General features: G+C 51.4%; 1 protein-coding gene across 4 annotated transcripts in view; it reads right to left on the reverse strand.

Annotated features, from left to right (window-relative positions):
* Positions 1–6090: 6090 nt before the first annotated feature.
* KIAA1755 (KIAA1755 ortholog) overlaps positions 6091–19665 on the reverse strand; it is a 37795-nt gene continuing 24220 nt past the window's right edge. The window contains exons 9-15 of one of the 4 annotated variants that reach the window (XR_005653055.1): positions 19378–19476; positions 18282–18430; positions 15997–16135; positions 14689–14811; positions 13973–14194; positions 10568–13650; positions 10198–10333 (exon numbers count right to left, since the gene is read on the reverse strand). Coding sequence is in view for 2 of the 4 variants with exons in the window: in XM_039864316.1 (XP_039720250.1) it covers positions 9632–10333; positions 13973–14194; positions 14689–14811; positions 15997–16135; positions 18282–18430; positions 19378–19476 (1434 nt within the window). In the remaining 2 variants the exon portion in view is untranslated. Of the gene's footprint in view, positions 10334–10567; positions 13651–13972; positions 14195–14688; positions 14812–15996; positions 16136–18281; positions 18431–19377; positions 19477–19665 lie in introns of all 4 variants that reach the window. The other 3 variants (XR_005653056.1, XM_039864316.1, XM_039864317.1) reach the window with 3 other exon arrangements.

Genomic DNA, 19665 nt, shown 5'->3' on the forward strand with positions numbered 1-19665 from the left:
AGTCGAGCCCGTTTTGGTCAAACTCAGCCCAGGTCCAATCCCAGATCTCCTTCCAGAGCTAATCTTGGGGCCCCTCCGGCAGTGGGAACACATAAACTGTCAGGATTGTTAAGCGTTTTTCTTCCAAACAATGAAGGAAACAAAAGCAAACACTCCACCCATGCATCTGCCCCGAAGACCTCCTGGAAGGTCGGCCAAGCAGATGGGGAAATGTGGAGACGAAACAAGCCGGGAAAGCCAGAGGAAGTGATTGTGGGTTGAGGGATGGAGGGTGGAGCGGGGGTCCTGGCCTGGGCCCACAGAGTGATGGTCTAAACTTTGAGTTGAGCAATAATCTCAGAGCAGATGGTCAAAATAGGGCCCCTGAAAGGCGCCCAGGGCACACCAGGGTCACGTGATACTGAGCAGATTCCAGCATGGAAAGGATCTTTGAGATCAGGGCTGCTGAGATCCTGAGAGGGGGTGTGAGAGCCAGAACAGCTGCTAACTCAGCTTGTTCCAGACTTCCACATCCTCCACCGAGTGATGCCCTCCCCAGCAATGAGAGAAGAAACTGAGGCTCAGAGAAGGGGAGGAGCTTGCCTAGGATCTTCCAGTAAACCAGGGGCCAAGCTGAGACTGGAACCCAGGGCTCTGCCTCTTCCATTGTGTGGTCCAGCAGAGGCTTCTTAGCATTCGGAATCCCTTGTTTAAATGGTTCTAATTATTAATAATTCTGCCTCCCATCCATGGCACTCCATGTGCTGAGCATCTCTTCACCCAGCCCCACAACTGGCACCCCATGAAGGGTAGGTACGGGCAACTCCGTTTTCCAGAGGAGGAAATGTAATACATAGGGAATAAATGGTTGAGCTAAGATGAGACCCTGAGCCTGGCACTCACACTCAGGTGCATGTTTAGGGAGAGAGAGTGGACCGCACTGAGGGTACTGGGGATGCCTGGATAGTTCTGCCCTCATCCCTCATGGAGACATGTTGGAGCTTCCTCAGGTCATTGGCAACTAGAACTCCCAGGAGCCCCAACCAGATATGGCTTTGTCAGCAGGAGTTCCTGGGTGGGGAGGGGATGGAAGCAGGTGGGCTCCACAGGTATCCAACTCCCAGCCATCCTATCCCAGCATCCTGGCAGTTAAGGCCATGATACTTGTCCCCATTTTAACAGACAGGCAAGCTGAGGCCCAGTGAGGATACCAGGTCACTCCCCTTCTGGAGGAGTTGAGGGTGGGGAGAAGAAATTACAGCTGGACCCTGGCTAACATCCTGCCAACGGCTCCTTCCCCAGGATGAGTGAGATGATGAAGAAACAGGGATGAGCCAGCAGCTCCCTCCCTGCAGACAGCTAATCAAATAGTCCATGACTCAGCCCCACATCCCAGGGGCCTTGAGGCTGCTCCCGCTTTAACCTCCCTGCCCCAGAGAGTTCCTCAGAAGTGAGGAGGACACCAGACCTGTCCATCCCCTCCGCCCATTCCCAGAGAAACACTTCTCCTCAGTGAAAGGCACTGACTGTGGACATGTAACTGATTGTTCAAACCAGAACACTTTGAGGAGCTATTAATAATTATGAAGTATTCACCGAGACTGTTCTAAGCAAACAGGGATGTCTGTCTGGTCACCCTACTGATGGGTCATTGCTGAACTCAAAGTTTAGAAGCACGAATGTCAGACACCGAGGCACCAGCCACAGGCTAGGGCCAAAGAGTTCTGAGGCAGGTATATTTTTGAGAACCCCTCAAGTCATGGGGCACCCCTAGAGAGATTCAAATCTATATATAGAAGTTCAAAGCACATACTCAAAATGAGACTGCCTGGGTTCACATCCTGGTGTTACCTCTTATGGGCTGTGTGAACTCAGGCCTGTTCCCTAACCTCTCTGACCCTCAGTTTTCTCATTCAAAAAACCGACCAACCCCCATAGGACTGTTGTGAGGATAAAATGAGATAACGCAGGTAAATCATCCACAACAATGTTGGCACAGAATAAGTGCTCAGTAAATAAGAGACTGTTGTTATTTTTGTATTAGTTTTATTGTTATTAATTAATGATGCTGGGTACTGAGAGGGGCCGACCTCGAGACCGCAGACACAGCTCTGCCCTTGGGTTATACACAGTGCCTGGGAATGAGGCCAGGTTAAGGGAGTGAGTGCTGGACACGAAGGAGAGGCCTAAGGCTGTGGAGTTCAGAGAAGTAGGAGGGCTTTCTCACCTGGGTGGGGGCACCAGGGCGGGCTTCTGAAGGAGGTGACCTCTGGGTAGGGTCACAGTGCAGGTGTCTTGAAAGATCATGGTCATAACTCCTGTTTCTAAAGAGCTTTCAATGCCCCCTTTTCTCAGTACGAATACCAAAAAAGTGAGTTCACTAAAGTCAGCTTTCTAGCTTCGTGATAACTTCCACGCTCTCTCTGAGATGTCAAATTCTAAATTTCTTCCTCTCTAAAGTTCCCTTTGGAGTCCTTGAGCGCACATTTCACCTGTCTAATGTTTTATCATGGCTACAAGGAACACAAGTCCTTAGAGCTTGCTAAAGCATGGAAAGGGAAGAGAGGACACGACGGGCAGGATGGTGTGGTGAATGGTAGAATCAGTGGTGAGTGGGCAGCCTGACCTCGGAGTAGGGAGTGGGGGCTGGACCTGGAGCCAGGGCAATTGCTGCTTCTGGGCCCCTCGAGTCTGGCTCTCGGCCTGTCGGCTTTAGTCTTCTCCCACCGAGGACTACTCTTCTGCTTTTTATGGACAAGGCTGGACACAGCGGCCCTCTGCACTTGAGTTCACATGTGCTCAGCTCAGAAGCTGCCCAGCAGCTCTGATTCCCAAAGCCAAATCCTGGAAAAGAATATTATTGGCGAGCTAGGGTCACATGTCCATCTCCTCATCCAATCAGCTTATGGCCAGCGGGTCGTGACACAGTATAAGCCGAGAACTAATGGGTGGGGGGATTGGACATTCACTCTTAGCAAAGGAGAAGGTTTTCCCAGGAGGAGGGCACAACAAGGGCAAAGGCCGAGAGAGGTGGAATCAGAGAATTTGTGTGGAGAATGCTGAGTGGACAAGTTTGTGTCAGCTCTCCTGTGGCTGCTGGAAGGGTGGCTCCTGCAGCCACATCCCTGCTCCTGTGCCTAGTGGCATAGATGTGACCCAGAAAGTGAAGTCACAAGTGAATCAACAGCAGCAGCACCAGAGCACAAATGTTTTTTTTTCTCCCAGCCCAAGCTTAAGTATCTGAGGCATATGAGGGAGTGGGAGTAGGGGAGCAGGGAGAATGAAATCAAGAAATAACAGACTTCACAGGAGCGATAATGACATTTTAACTTGAAAATTGCAGGAAGACAGGGCTGCGGAGGCATATGCAAATATACATGCAGATGAGATGCAAATGAGCCTGCCTGCTCTTGCTTGGCACACCTGGATGTGGCTCAGTGACAAATCCTAACGGGCGCCCAAAGGCTGTGTGATTGATTATCAAAGCCAGCTGGAATGACAACTGCACGCCCCTCCTGGGAGCTGAGGGAGAGATGAGACTGTTTCTAGAGTGCCCTCTGACGGGGGACTGTGAGGCAAGACCCTATCTAGTTCGGGAGTGGCAAATTTGGGACATATCTATTACCTTTATTTCTGCTGGCAGCCATGGCAGACATGGTTAATCAATCATAGAAATTTTTTCTTACCGAGCCAATCAGGTGCTCTAGGCAGTCCCTACTAATCAATCAAAGTTGGCATTTGTTCATTCAGTCATCCATCCATTCACCTAACACATTTTGTTGAGTTTCTTCCCTGTGCCAAGGATACATTGAATGGGCAAGTTCAATTCCCACTCTTATGAAACTCACAGTTTAGGAGACAGAAACATTAATAAAATATTACAAAATGGTGATTGAGATAAGTGCTATGAAGGAGAAGTACATAGTTTTTATAAGAGGGAGTTTTGACTCTTTCAGAGTGGTCAGAAAAGGCTGGCAGATCCTGGTGCTGCATCTGAAGGCTGAGGAGGGCTTAACTAGTTGAAAGGGGGTTAGGAAGAACATTCCAGGTCTTCAGATAAGAAAGAGCTTATAAGCAGACGTTGTCAGTTTTATACCCAGATTCCCTATGATCACTTTTTGTTTCTTTGTATTCCTTCTCTGGCTTTTTTTTTTTTTAATAGCTTTATTGACATACAGTTCACATACCATACAATTCATCCATTTAAAGTGTACAATTCAATTATTTTTTAGTGTATTCACTGATACATGTAACCAGCACAGTCGATTCTGGATCATTTTTATGACCTGTGAAAGAAATCCTTTACTTTTCAGGGAGATCCATACCCTCCCACCCCACACCCTCAGCTCTAAGCAACCACTACTCTATTTTCTGTCTCTACAGATTTTCCTGTTCTGACACTTCATATAAATGGAATCATGCAATATGTAACTCACCCACGTTGCATCATGTATCAGTACTTTTTTCTTTAAATTTTTTTTATTGTAGTAAAATGGATACGTAATATAAAATTTATCATTTTAACTATTTTTAAGTGTATAAATTAATCATATTCACAATGTGCAACCGTCACCGCTATCTACTTCCGAAACTTTTTATCAGTCCAAACAGAAACTCTGTACCCATTTAACAAAATTCCCCGTTCCTCCCTCCACCCAGTTCCTGGTGACCTCTAACCTACTTAATGTCTACGAATTTGTCTCTTCTAGATATTTCATATAACAGAATCATACAATATTGGTCCTTTCTGTCTTATTTCACTTAGCATAATGTTTCCAAGGATTATTCATATTGCAGCATGCCTCAGAACTTCATTCCTTTTTATGGCTGGATAATATTCCATTTTATATAAGTATCACATTTTGTTTCTCCATTTGTCTGTTGATGGACACTTGGGTTGTTGCTACCTTTTAACTGTTGAGAATATTGCTGCAATGAACACTGGCATACAAGTATCTGTTTGAGTTCCTGCTTTCAGTTCTGTTGGGGTACATAGCTATGAGTGGAATTGTTGGGTCATTCTATGTTGACCTTTTAGAGGAACCATCAAAATTTTCCATAGCGGCTACACCATTTTACATTTCCACGGACAATGTACAAGGGGTCCGATTTCTCTACATCCTCACCAACATTTGTTATTTTCTGCTTTTTTTGATTATAGTCATCCTAGTAGGTGTGAGGTGGTATCTCATTATGGTTTGATTTGCATTTCCCTAATGACTAATTATGTTGAGCATCTTTTCATATGCTTGCTGGCCATTTGTATGTCTTTTTTGGAGAAAGGTCTATTCGAGTTCTTTACACACTTTTTAATTGGGTTGCTTGTCTTTATGTTGTCGAGTTGTAGGAGTTACTTATATATTCTAGATGTTAAACCCTTATCTATATGATTTGAAAATATTTTCTCCCATCCTTTAGGTTGTCTTTTCACTTTCATGATAATGTCCTTTGATGTATGAAAGTTTTTCATTTTGATAAATGTCCAATTTATCCATTTTTATTTTTGTTGTTTGTACTTTTGGTGTCATAGCTAAGAATCCATTGATATTATTTTACTCTTCGCAAAGGTCCCTCTACTTTCTTTGTGGAGGACAGATGACAGGGGCCCAAATGGCTGCAAGAAGACTATTGAGGATACTGTTATAGATGGCCCGGAGAGGGAGGATGGAGCCTGGGATCAGGGTGGGGAAGGTGGAAGGAGAAGTGGAAGAGTAGAGATCAAGGAGGTAGATTTAAGGGGGTAGAAAATTCAAGGACAATTTGCAGGTTTCCAGCCAGGGCTCCCGGATGGGTGGTCAGTGAACAGAAAGGGAGGCAAGATTTGGAGGGCAGATCAGGAGTTTCACATGCAAGACAACACCAATTTGTCATCTCTGGTTTGGCCCAATCCTTCCACTTCACAGATGGAGAAAGTGAGACCTGAGAAAGTACAATGGGTCACTCGGGGTCCCCCATCACCTCCTAGAGAGAGGGGTTAAACTCCAGGGGTCCTGCTGTCCAGCCAGAGCTTTCACTCTCCGTGTGGCCATGGACTCTGGCCTCAAAGAATTATTATTCATCTGGGAGAGGGTGGGGGGTCTCGGGCCAGATGGGTTTGTCCCGGGCTGGTGGCCAGTTCACAGACTCCAGAGAATAGAACAGTTCTGTTTCATGAGGGCAGCCTGTGCCATGACCCCAGCCAGCTGTCCTGTCTGGGTCTGGTGTGAGAAACTTGAGGGTATGAGGGTGTGGGGTGTCCACCTCAGATTAGCTGACCAGATGGAGGCTCATCTACTCCCCTGGCTTTGACATTGATCAGAACTAGGTCCAGATTCTGAGATTTCCCTTCCCTATTCCTTTCTTTGCCGTGTGACCCTGGGTAAGTCTCCTCCCCTCTCCAGGCTTTAGTCTTTTCATCTGGAAAAATGGGGACATCCTAGAATATGACTTTCGTGCCCCTCAGAGTTGTAGTGAATATTGGCCGAAGAAATGGATGGACAAAAAAGTACTTTGTAAACTATAAAGTGCCTCTACTTCTATTTGGGCCCACTTCTACTTGTGCCCCATGCCACTGCCCAGTGGACTTTTAAGGCTTTGTTCCTTCATGAGACAGCCACCTCTCTGGAGAGGAAAAAGTCCTGGTGTAAAGCTCAGGCATCCAGAGATCTTATTATCTTGGCCTCGCACGCTTGACAAACCCACTGGACGGATGCAGTAAACTGGGAGGCAGCCACCTGCTCAGAGTCACAGGTACTCCGAGGTAGGGATTCAAAGGGTTCAAAGGCAGGGCTCTCTGAGTCCAAAGATGAGAAAGATCCTTATCCATCCATGTCCCCAGTGGACAGATAGGGTAAATTGAGAGCCAGAGAGAGGAAGCAACACGCCTGGGGTCACACGGGCAGTCAGCAGCAGGGCAGAAGGGGCACGTGAGGTCCCCGACCCCCAGGTCATGCTCCTCGTACCACCCCTTGCCCACCGACCTCAAGAGCTTGAAAAAGGGGCTCCCAACACAGTGGGATATTTATAGTCATGTCACTGGCAGACTTGGGGTTCCTTGTCAGCCCTTCTTCTTCCCACCAGAGCAGGCTGCAAACTTTCTAAAATCTCCCACAGAGGGACATTGCACCTCTGTGTCTTCAGAGCAGCCTCTTAGGAGCTGAGGCTGATGCAAAGCTATGCTGTCACTAGTGGGGAATCTCTAGGGGAGGCCACCACATGCCCCTCCCCATGGGCGAGTTAGGGCAAAAGTCAATAAATCAGGTCTCTTTGCCCTTTAAGAAACAGCTGGGAATCCAGAAAACTAATTAGGAAATCTACACAATTCAGAGTGAAAAACTCTTTGGGAATTTATTGGTGGCCTCGGAGAAATTTCCTCCTTGATTTTTCAGGTAATGAAAACAGTGGCTGGCTGGGCTGGTACCCAAATATAATGTTAGATACCATTTAATGAACATTTACTATGTTCCGGGCAACTTTCTAAGGGCTTTCTACATATTAACTCATTTAACATTTACATTAAACCTCTGAGGTCTGATTATTCTCATTTTGTAGATGAGGGAAACAAAGTACAGAGAGGTAGAGCATAAACTGGCCAAGGACTCGCTGAGTGTGCGTGGTGGAGCCTTGGCAGAAACCGGGTCCAGCCAACCCCTGGACAACACTGCTTTGCATGCTACAGGAGACCAGATGTGAATGCTGCTCAAAGGACCAAGCCCAGCCCAGCCCAGCCCAGACCAGGCCCCTGAGTACAGGGCAGTGACCATGCACAGCAGGACTCCTGAGGGGACAAAGCATGTGGCTATTACAGACCCAACAATCAGCCCAGGCCTGTCCAAAGGTGAGTCAGGAGCACCAGTTGCATCAAGCCCCAGCTCTGCCACTCATTGCATGGCACTGGGCAAGGTACCACCAAACCTCTCTGAGTCTTAGCTTCCTCCTCATTAATAGGGGGAGTGAAATTAGTGTTGGCTTCATAAGGTTTTTGTGAAAAATTCAACGAGCCCTGTAAAGTTTGTAAAGGGCTTAGCATCAAGCTAAGCACAAAGAAAATGCAGAATAAATGTTAGCTATTAGTGTTATTATTATTCATTATTTTTATGTTATTATTCATTATTATATTTCATTTCTGCACTCCCTTTTCTCCCAGGGGCTGCTGTGAGTAAATAAGTTGTTCTTTTTGGACACAGAGGGATACACAAGATGGTTTGGGGGACCCCTCCCTCCTAAAGATTCTTAGATCATCCAACCCCCTCATCAGCCCCCCTCATCCCTCACAGTACTTGTAGTCTCTCTGAAGTCAGTTTCCATCCTTGCACCCCAGGTACCCTGGCTCCCTGCCTGTGGTCCCCACTGGCTGGATGCTGTTGCTATGGCAATGGCATTTTAAGAGCCTTCAGCTCCTCTCTGAGGCAAGAAGCATGTATGGAGATGGGCTGATCAAAAATCTCTTGCATTCTCAGTCCTGTCTGGATGGAAGGCAAGAGAGGGGAATGCAAGAATCAGGGCTGGCTTAGGGTGGAGGGCCAGCTCAGACTCCAGCCCCAGGTGTTTCCAGACAGCAGCCCCCACCTCACCGTGTCACATGGCAAACACCTGAGCAGTTGGTTACAAATGCAGATTCCAGCTACCACTGGCCCTAAGTGTCTGATTTTAATATCTGGGGTGGGACCCCCTAGGAAGCTGCCTTAGATTAGCACAGCTACTGGTTCTGAGGCAGACAGGCTCCAGACCAAACTTGATGAAATCTTAAGTCTTGCAAGATTCCTGAAGCCATTTTGGGCGTTGAGGTTTGTGTGGCTCTCTCCGCTGAGATGACTCCTGAGAAGGCCTGTTTGTCCTCCTAGGCCTGCTCCAGTCCTGCCTCCCTCTCTTTCCACAGCCTCATCTGTGGGAGGATGTGTGCCCCACCCTCTTCCCAGAGCCAGGAAAGTTCCACGGCGAGGCTGCCACCAGTCACGCTGGTAATGCATGCAAAGGCAGAGACGGGGCACAGTCTCCGGATAATGACATTTAAGGGAGGAGCTGCCAGCGGTTACTACTCTGGGCAGGATGAAGGGCTCGCTGTCCTCTAGAGACGCTGAGATCAAAGGTATAAAGGCCTCTGCCCAGTGTCCTCACTCCCCCCACACCGCCTAGCCCATCCCTAGGCACTAACTGGCCCCCAAGGCCAGTGGCGCCAGTGAATGAATAAATAGATGGGTAATTTGCTTGCAAACACTCCCTTTATTTCTTTCCTAGGCTCACCTCCCTGCTCCTCCCCAACAGGTTTCTGGGGTCATTGTCAGATACACGGGCACTTGGATCCTTGTCTTAGGGTCTGTTTCCATTGGACCCTAAGACCAGAAGGCATTCCCGAATCTCCCACTCATGGCTCCATATGAGGACAACTATGCCTCTTGTGTCCCAAAGGGAAGCTGTGTACCCCTGAACTCCAGCCGGCCATGTGGCCTGCCTAAGGCTGAGACCTCTGCAGGGGGTCTGTACCCGGGGTGATGGAGCTAGCCCCAATGCACCCTGCTCTGATCTCCACTCTCTATTCTCTGTGTGAAGGTCAGGTCTTCCCAGAATTTTCTGGTGTCGGTTCTCATCTCCTTGGCACAGGCCAAGTACACACTGAGTGCTCAGGAACCGCGTCCCCACCCCAGCACCCTCTGGAGCCTGTGGGGGCTCCCAGCTAGAGGGAGGCGGGGGGACTTGTCTGGGGCGAGTCCTCCAGAGATGTCTGTGAGTCTGTTCCCTCGGAGGAGGAGCTCCCCTCTGCGGGGAGGGGCATCTGACTCTGCCTGGGGAGCCGCTGCCAGGAGAAGAGGGTGGTGAGGAAATGCTCAGGGGCAGGATCAGGGGGCTCACGGGGGCCCCTGCCTTCATCAGCCTCTGCGGCCTGGCCAGCATCCTGGGGCAGAGGGCCTGCCTGCAGATGTCGGTTCTGTGCTCCTCTGGGGGCCTGAGGAAGCCAGCGGGATTTTGGTAAACAATTCAGGCCCAGTGAGTCCTGGAGGGGCAGGTCCCACCTTTCTTTGGAAGTGACCTCTCCATTCAGACCCTGGCCCTTGGCGGCTGCCCCTCGCAGTTCCGGGTGTGCTGAGTGGGCAGTGGGACCTGCTGGGCACGGACAGTGGGCCAATGCCTTCCTCAGGAGGGTCTGGATCTCCCCGTGTCTCACCCGGGCCTCCTCCCACAGGTCCTGGCCCAGGCCTTCCTGGCTCAGGGAGGCCACCTGCAGCCCCATGGCCGTGAGCTTCTCAGCAGGGAACTCGGACGCCAGACGCTGCAGGTAGCGGTGGAGGCGGCGCTGGTCCCCAGGGCTGGCCCTTTGGGCCTTGCCCAGTTGGAGCTGGGTCATCAGGTCCTGACAGTCCATGTGGAACCAGGCCATCTGGGAAGCAAAAAGAGAGGGAGGTGGGATTCAGGCCAGGAGCGGGACTAGGGGAGCTCCGTGAGGACAGAATGGACCTCTCTGAGCAGAGAGAGGACTTGAAGATTAAGTATTGCTGGGTTGAATTAATAATGTGTCCCCCAAAAACGTTAGCCCCCCCTACCCAGATGACCATGATTTTCCCTGCTGACAATGATGACAGTGGCTACTCTCTCTTCCCCAGGGTACACATACCTGCCACCAGGAAATGGTCCCCAACACCCTTGAGAACTTCAGGCACATTCTGACACACCTAAGGGCCAGTAAGGACTTATGTCTGACTCTCTGGGGCTCAGTTCCTCCTTCTGTAAAATGGGAGGTCACACTAGATGGTCATGAAAAACTTTTGGAGAGCCGAACACTCGGACTCTCGGTTGCATTAACCCCTTGTGAACGGTACTGAGATCGGAGCCTAGCTCATATTTATTGAGCACCGCCTGTCTGCCAGGCTCTGTGCATCTCACGTCTGATCACGACAAACTGTACCAGCAGCCCACTCGACAGAGGAAGAAACTGAGGCTCAGAGACATGAAATCACTTGCCCAGGTCACACTGCAAGTCAGGGAGTTACCGGGATTCGAACTCAGAGGGTATCTCCCTAGCAGCTCCTTGCACAAGAGAAACGGGCCCAGGCAAGGCCAGGCCAGCGAGACCATCAGCCAACGCAGGTCCGGCGGCCCCCTTGCACCAGCCCCTCTGTCCCATTTTGGGATTCTGCCTGTTCCCCACTTCACCCACAAAATGTCCGCAGGCTGCAAAGGAGCCAACGTGTTCCCAGCAGCTTGTGAAAAACATAATCTTTCTCTCCTTTAATTTAGAAGCCGACAGCGAGCTGTTAGGCTGTGGGGATTGGAGAACCATTTTCTCTGAGGAAACCATCTTTCCGTGAATTAAAGGAACTTGTCTTTAGATAAATGGCTTCATATTCGTGGAAGCACACGGAGCTCATGGCTGGGAAAGGCCTCCATAAATCTCCGTTAGCGGCACAATCATGTTATTATTATTTAGTGCCAAAGCTGCTGTACACATGCTCTCCACCCAGGGCTGAGCCCAGTCCTGGGCTGTCCTGTCTGTCTGTCTGTATAGGACTCCATCTTCCAGGCAGAGCTAGACAGAGATGGATAACACCTCAGAAATCATCTTGCCCAAACTCTTGTGTTGGTTAAAATTCAAGGCCAGAGGGGAGAAGGGGCCTGCCCAGCTCAAACAGCAAGAGACGGCCACAGCGGGCCTAAGGTCAGGGCAGCCGCCTCCTGTACAATTTCTAGGCCTGGGTCAGACTCCGCCTCCCCACACGCCCCCCCAGCCTTCTTTCCTCTGCCTGATTCCTCACCCTTCCTCCAGCCACCTGGCCAGCCATCCACAGTGGTCACTGAGCCCCTCTGGGTGCTGGCCTTGCGCTGGGCACTACAGACAGCACCAGGACCCAGTCAGATCCAGTTACTGCCTTGGGAGCTCACCTCACAGGTGACAGACCAGACACAAGCAGATGATGAAGCAATAGGATACTTTCAGATCACACAGGGCCCCATGAAGTGATAAGCACAAGGTGAAGAGAGAGAATGGGGGGCAGGTGGTCAAGAAAGGGCCTCTGTGAGGAGGGGACACGTGAGCTGAGCTCTGAAGAAAGACAAGAAGCCGAACAGTGGAGGGGACGAGTCTTCCTCGCTGAGGGAACAGCAAGTGCGAAGGCCTCGGAGCTGGAACAAGTTTGGTTTCTCCAGAGAAGACCAATAGGACTGAAACTGGCTAACACTGATGAGCAAGACAGAAGCTTCCAGACACCCTTAATCCCTGAGGCATCACTGCTACCAATGATGATGATAATATTGGTGTTAAAAATAAAAATTCCAAATCTGAGCAAAGCCCCAGGGGGAGGGCACTTACATTTGATTTAATTCTCTCAGCAATTTAATGCTACCCAGCAAGGCTGGCACTGGAGCCTGATGCTCTGGGTTTGAGTCTCAGCTCTGCCACTTCCTAGCTGTGTGACCTTGGGTGAGTTATTTATTTTCTCTGTGTTTCCTTGTAGACAAAATGGGCATAATAATAGTACCTGCCTCATAGGGTTAGTGTGACAATAAAACCATGTGTGAAATGACTAGAACAGGGCACATAATAAGAACCATGGAAGCATTAGTTGTTATTGTTGTTATCATCATCATCATCATCATCATCATCATCATCATCAGCGGCATTGTTATTGACCAGGAGCTGAGGCCCAGAGCAGTGAGACTGTCTTCGAGGCCACACAGCCCACACAGGCATAAGCTGCCTCGCTCTCTCACTTCTGTGCAGCTAGGAGTGGGGAGATTCCTTCGCTGTCATGGCCCACATCTGCCTCCCTTGCCTGCTGCCCCAGGGAGACTGAGAGTGGCCTGTCCACCCAGCACCCCAGGCGTGACTGATCAGAGTCCCTCCCGCCGCCCTCTGAAGCAACCTGTGTTCTCTGCCCTCTGTGTGATGGGCAGGCCTGACAAATGGGAGGCTGAGGTCAGGCTCTTCCCACGCTCTGTCCTCGGTGGTGAGTATGAGGCGAAGCTGAGGGCACTGGGTCCAGGCCAGAGATGCGGGTTCTTGTCCTGTCTGGGTCACAGCTCTCCCAGGCTGCTTCCCCGCCCTCCTAATAATCATCTAATCGTCAGCCTCATGTTGCTTGGGCGTGACTATTGGTTGCCATTCCCCGTCCGTCCCCCTTTCCGCCTTTGGAAAAGAACACAGGGCATGTTAAAGGGCACGGAGACATCTGTGCTCACATTCCAGCCCTTGTGTGGCCTTGGGCAAGGCCCTTCCCCTCTTCGGGTCCCAGTTTCCTCATCTGTAAAACGGGCTGATCAGCTTTGCCATGCTGGGTTGCCAAGAGATGACAGATGCAAAGTAATGGCGTTCCTCTTGCCTCCCACCCCAATACTGTGTGTTTGTCCCTCACTCCCACCCCACCACAGTAATCCCACCTTCTTCTCCACCCCCTTGGCCAAACTCTGGGTTCCTGGCTAGGACTGAGCCTCTCTTCGGAGCATGTTCAGAGCAGACTCTGGGCCCACCCTCAGCCAACAGCCCCCCACCCCTGCTCATGTCATCTGAGCAGGCAAGGTAAGGCATGGGAAGGAGCACTGTAATGGTGCCATGGGCTTGCTGTGTGACCTTGGCTAAGTGACAGCCCTTCTCTGATCCTGTGTCTCCAAATCCGCAACAGAGGGGCGAGGCAAGATCAAGGTTCTTAAGCCTAGTCTCGATCCCTGAAGCTGCTCACAGAGATCTATGGGTGGAGAGAAAGCCTGTGGATTTGATCGGATTTTCAGAAACCCCTAGGCTCCTTCCCCTAATCCCAACATTTAAGAAGCACCCGAGGGTTGCTGAGAGGTTGCCTGGTGTAGGGAAACAAGCTGGGGTCAGGGATCAGCCAGACATGGTCTAGGAGGGGGACTTAACTGCTCAGATCTAGCTTCCCTTCAGGAAAATGAAGATAATGCTTTCCCTACCCCAATGGGACTGTGGCATAAATCATTTAAAGAGCCTTGTGCTGCCACTAGACTGCTTCCTACCCCACCCTACCCCTCAGCTGGGCGGTGGTCTGTACAGGTGGACCACGAGGCTCACCTTCTTGCAGAAGTGGTATAGGTGGAGCAGAGTCTCCAGGTCTGTGCGTTGCCGCTCAGCGGCCATGTAGAAGTGGGTCAGCTTCGCCTGGAAGGCCCGCTGCGTGGAGGCAAAGGCTGCCAACTCTGGGAACTCTGTTCCCCCTGCCTCGCCGGCCCCGCCGACTGCAGCTCCCAGATGGGCCGCCTGCTTGGACAGCTCCAGGCCTCGACGGTACTGGGCCTGAGCGAGGAAGGAGGGGTGTCCACTCAGCTCCCACCTTGGCCGAGGTCTCCCTCAGAGTCAGGAACTTCCCACAGCCCCACTGCTGAGTTATGAGACTTCCTGAGCCTCAGTTTCGTCATCTACACGAGGGGGTCGAGGCCTTTGCCTCGCTGGGACTCTGCTTCTGGAAAACTTCCCTGACCCCAAAGTCTTTGTGTTCCCCACAGTTCTCTCTTTCTGTTTCCCCGTTTGTCCTCCGCCTCCATCCCCCATGGCCTTCAGAGTTCTGTGAGGAATTCTGAGACGAGTCGTCTTTGAACGTGGCGGTCCCTGACAGCTTCCTGAAGGAGACAGCGTCTAAGCTGAACCCTTTATGATCCGAGCTGGTCTCCTCACTGTCTCTGGAAGTCCCCTTGCGCCTTCCCACCCCCACGCCTTGGCCCCAGCAGTGCCGCCCTCTCTACTGCCCTCTCCATCTGCTCCGATCCTGCTCCTCTGTTCTAGGAACGCACTGCAGCCTGAAGAAAGAAGTCCTCGAACTCAGTGTGGGCTTTCTCCACCGTTTCCAAGCTTCCGTCTTTGGGGGTCAGCGCTTGTAGGCACCGGCTTCCTTCCTGCTCCATCCAGTTGCTGACCTGGGGCAGGGGAGGGAGGCTCGGACATGAGGGCCTGTTGGGTAGATGTCCCTTGGCCGACTCATCGACTTCCTCGGAGGCTGAGGTCTTCCTGCCCTCAGTCACTCAGTGGCAGGGACTGAAACCCTCCCATTTTGGGGGAGGAAGAGAAACAGCTTGGGGAGGGGAAGTGCATGGTCATATTCTTTAAATATCCAAAGAGGAGAAGGTTTGGGGATGGGACTCCAGAGGGCATCTGGTCTGGCCTGCGCCCTGCACATAGCAAGCCCCCAGGGAACACTTGTCTGAATGAAGTCACAGGGCAGCAAATTTCAGCTCACTCTGACCACTCAGTGCTGCCCAGTCATAAAAGGGACAGTCTCGCGACTGATGAGCTTCCTGTCCCTGACTGCCCTCTGCAGAGGAACGTGCATGGGCCCGCTATGAGCTCACCACGTGAACTGGGCAAGGTGTTTTTCCTTTCTGGGCCTCAGTGAGGGACAGCGGGGGTAACATGGCTCTCGATCCCATGAACAGAAGCCTCCTTCTTATTCTGGAGGGTCTTAAAGAGCATATATTCACTCACTTTATTCCTGCAAAGCCCAGTGTGAATTATCCTCTCATTTAACAGAGGGGGAAACCAAGGCACTGAATAGTAAATAATTTGTCTAGGGTCACGCTGCCGATAAGGGCCAGAGGCAGGATTGGAACACAAGCCGTCCAGCTGCAGAGTTCACTGTGCTCCACAGCCCCACGCCTGGAGGGACGCATTGTTTTAGGCATCAGCAGTCGGTTGAAGAGCCAAGTGTAAGATCAGACCCCCAGGTGTGCAACCATGGGCAGGTGACATATGTCTCCCAGCCTCGGTTCCCTCATCTGCGAGTGAGAGAAATCCTAGCATCGTCCCCACATCACTGGTAAGTGACGAGATTGGGAGAGGATGATGTGCACAAAGGCTCTGGCCCAGGGCTTGGCCCAGGGTGTTTAGTAAGCGCAGCTTTGGGGGTTCAATCTTCATCCATTAAGAACTTACTAAGTGTCACGTCATGTGCCATGTCCCAAGGATGCCCACTTAACTCTCGGAGAATGGCCAACCTGTGTCCTTACACTAGAACAAGTTCCTGGCCAGGCCTGGAGCAGGGCCTGCCCTGTGGAGGTGGCCAGGCAGAAGTCCCCCACATGCCCCGGGCCAGCCTTCCCTCTCACCTGGTGGATGGCAGCTTCAAGGCGGCCCAGGCGGACACAGAGCTCCAACCTTCCCAGGAGGTGGTTGGATGTGGTGACCAGGACATGCAGCTGCTCATCCACAAGGCTATAGAGGGCGGTGGCTTCAGCCAGATGACTCCTGGGAGGTAGAGGAGAGTGGGTGGGGACCAGGACGCACCCACCCCCAGCACTCCTGCCTGGCATAGGTCTGCCCCCTCAAACCCCCAGCAGTCCTGGGTATTCTAGCTGCTGACTTACTGTGTGAGCTTGGGCAAGTCCCTACACCTCTCTGGGCCTCAACTTTGGCCTTCCATGGGACTGAGAGAACCAGAGGACACAGCAGGGAACCAAATGAACACCCCCTTACCTAGATGGGCATGCACTGAGCAGGACAGATCCCGGTTCAAATCCTAGCCCTGCTACCTGCTAGTAGTGAGACCTCGTGCAAATTTTGCAACCTTTCTGTGCCTCCATTTATTTATTTATTTACTTTTTTACCTCCCACTTCACAGAGTGCTTGCAAAAATTAAATGATCTAACGTCTTGGTTCTCAAACCCAGCTGCACATTAGAACATGCTCTGGGAGCTTTGAAGATCTCGATGTCCAGGCCACCCCCAGGCTGACTGAGTCAAGTCTGAGTGCAGCCTGGACACCGGTGCTTTCTTAAGCTCCTCGGGAAGCTCCAGGGGCAGCCGGGGCTGGGAACCAATCAATCCTCATGCAGTCTGACCACTTAACATAGGGCCCGGCACACGGTATTAGCGCTTGTTATTTCTACTGCAGTGATAGTGAGCAGCCGTAACAACCCCTCCACCCCCACCTCCACTTTACAGATGGGAAAACTGAAGTCCAGAGAGAGGAACTGACTCTCAAGCATGGCAGTCTGAATTGGAACCCAGCCAGTGGCTGCACGTAATTTTTTTTTTTTTAATTTAGGTCAAAGCCAGCAAGACATAAATGAAGGGTTGTGAATAGGATCCAAGCATCGTAACACTTGGGTGAAAGGAGGAATCCCCGGGCTTTTCCGACACCCTTCAAATCCCACTGCATCCTTCTCTGCCCTGGGAAGGGGTCTTACTTCAGAAGGAAAAGGAAAAAGAGGAGATAGAAGGAAAGCCTGCTTGCCTGGGGGGAGCATGGCTCTGGGCCTCCCCATCTGACTGCCGTTCCCCACAGGTCACTGCCCCTCCAGGTGAGGCCCCAGGGTACATGAACAGGATGGAAAATGCCAGCCTGCCAGGTGGAGGGAGGGAATAAGGGGCCGTAGGCCGGAGCTACAGACCCATCTGCAGAACAAGCTTGAGGCTCACATGGGACCACAGCGCTCCCTGGTGGAGCTGTCAGAGGCCAACGGCCAATGGTCTGGAGGGGCCACCAGTGAGTGAGTGGACAAGAGAGGCCTGGCACCCAGACAGTAAGGTGGAACGACATGCTGGGAATGACAGTGCCAGCCCCGCCAAGGTGTGAGGGGCAGAGAAATGACTCTACACCTGGCACCACTGCTGCCCGGTGCTCACATTGACATGATTCTGTGGGCACGGTTCAGGGTGGTGTGTTCCAGATTCTGGGCCAGGCTGTCTGGCTCAAGTCTCGGCCCCACCGCATCCCAGCTGTGTGACCCTGGGCTAGGCACTTAACCTCTCTCTGAGCCTCGGGCTCCTCCACTGTAAAATGAAGATTTTACTAGGATCCACCTCATGGGTGAGAATTAAACATTTGTAAAGCCCTTAAAACAATGTTGTGCTCATACCATGTGCCATTTAAGCTTTGGTTAAATAAACAAATAGTCCTTAGATGCCTTTGCAAACTTTGGAACTGTGTTTGTTTTGTCAGAGATAAAATATTTCCAATTACCAACTGATTTAATTCCTATATTATTTCTTCTGTGACTCTAAAACCCCCTGACAGGCTGTGAGGTTCTTCCAGCCAGACTCGGCTTGGTGTCTGGGTCAGAGAAAGTGCTTGGTCCGTGCGGGTCTCAATTCTCACTCTCCCTTTACAAACTTCCAGGGCTCCCCGCACCCAGATCACACTTGACTCCCCCAGGTTGGTATTCAGGGTCCTACAGAAATGGGCAGGTCTGTCCTCCAATACCCTCCCCAGCCTGAAGAAGGTGGGGGCTGAAGGAGGGCAGCAGAGAACGGACAGGCCTAGCCGAGGATATGAACCCTGCAAACATCCGCATCCCGGGCATCTTGGGGTCCGCTCTATGTGTCTCTAGCTCCCAGATCCCAGGCCAGCAGACAGGGTGGAGGCGAGAGGGGAAAAGCCTGGGTGTCCATACCTGACATCCGGGTTGAAGTCCAGCCTGCTGGCCTCCTGCTGCAGCCTGGCCAGGGTGGCTCCACCTTCCCGCTGGAGGCCCAGCAGGCCTGGATCCCTCAGCACAGCTTCCATCAGCAACTTGGACTTGTTCAGACACCTGGAGGCCTCCTTCCAGTGTAGGGAGGTGGCCTGAGACCCAATCCCCACTCTCCCTCTATAATCTTCCAGGGCTCCCCACACCCATATCGCACTTGACTCCCTCAGTTTGGCATTTAAGGCCCTACAGAAGGTCTATCCTTCTTATCTCTAAAGCATCTCCTCAAGCCACTCCTCTCATTGCCATGGCAACCTCACTGGTCCAAGTGCCATCATCTCTTGCAGGGACACCTATCTCCACCTTTTCATTGGTCTTCCTGCTGCACTCGGGCTCCCCCTGCAGTCTGTTCCCTATATGGAAACTGAAAGAAGCTCAAAATGTAAATTTGATCAACCCCCTCTCCTCCTTAAAACTCTCCAGCGGCTTCCCTGCCCTCTTAGAATGAAATCCCAACGCAAATCCTCCTTGATACAGCTTCTGCTGGATCCAGATGATCCTCTTTGTCCTCAGCCTCCATTCCCCACCCCAACTCACTCTGTTTCACACTGGCCTCTATGCTATTCCCGAACACATCAAGCATAATCCCACCTCAGGGCCTTTGCACGTGCTTGCCCTTCACCTGGAGCCCAATCCCCCTCCTATTCCTATGCCAGCTCCTTCTCATCCCTTAGGCTTCAATTTAAATACCATCTCTTCAGGGAGACCCTTCCTCCTTCCCCATTATTCTCAATCTTACTTTCATGGCATTCGGCACAATTTGTAACTGCATGTCCATTTCTTCATTTGATTTTTTAACAACTACCTCTACCACTGTGCTGTGAACCCTACAAGGGCAGGGACAAGTCAGTTTGCCCCAGGCTGTGTCTCTGGGTGCACATAGCGAGTGCCTAATAAATATGTCAAATGAATGAATGAAAAACAGGGATGATCATGCCCACCCTGGCTGTCTCCTTCATTGAGCCCTTGGTCCATGGAATCTGGGGGGATGTGGCTTTCCCACCCCATGCTCTTGGCTCACCTGCGGCCCTCCAGGGGGGTCACCCTTCTCAAATTCCTTGATGAAAGCCTGCAGGAGGGAAGAGGCCCGGCGGAGGTCGGCAAGGAAAGGGTCTGACTTCTGTAGGATGGAAGGCCGGAGTGGGGGTGTCAGCCTGGACCACCGAGGAGGGCACCTCCCCCATCCAGGGGGACGCAGGGGGAGCATTAGGTGGTGGCTCTCAAATGTTAGCTGCATCAGAATCACCCGGAGAGCTGCTTAATATCCAGACTGCTGAGCCCTACTCCTGTGTTTCTGACTTAGTTCCTC

This window comes from Pteropus medius, unplaced genomic scaffold (genome assembly GCF_902729225.1).
Source record: "Pteropus medius unplaced genomic scaffold, Ma_sr-lr_union100, whole genome shotgun sequence".
Classification (NCBI taxonomy): domain Eukaryota; kingdom Metazoa; phylum Chordata; class Mammalia; order Chiroptera; family Pteropodidae; genus Pteropus; species Pteropus medius.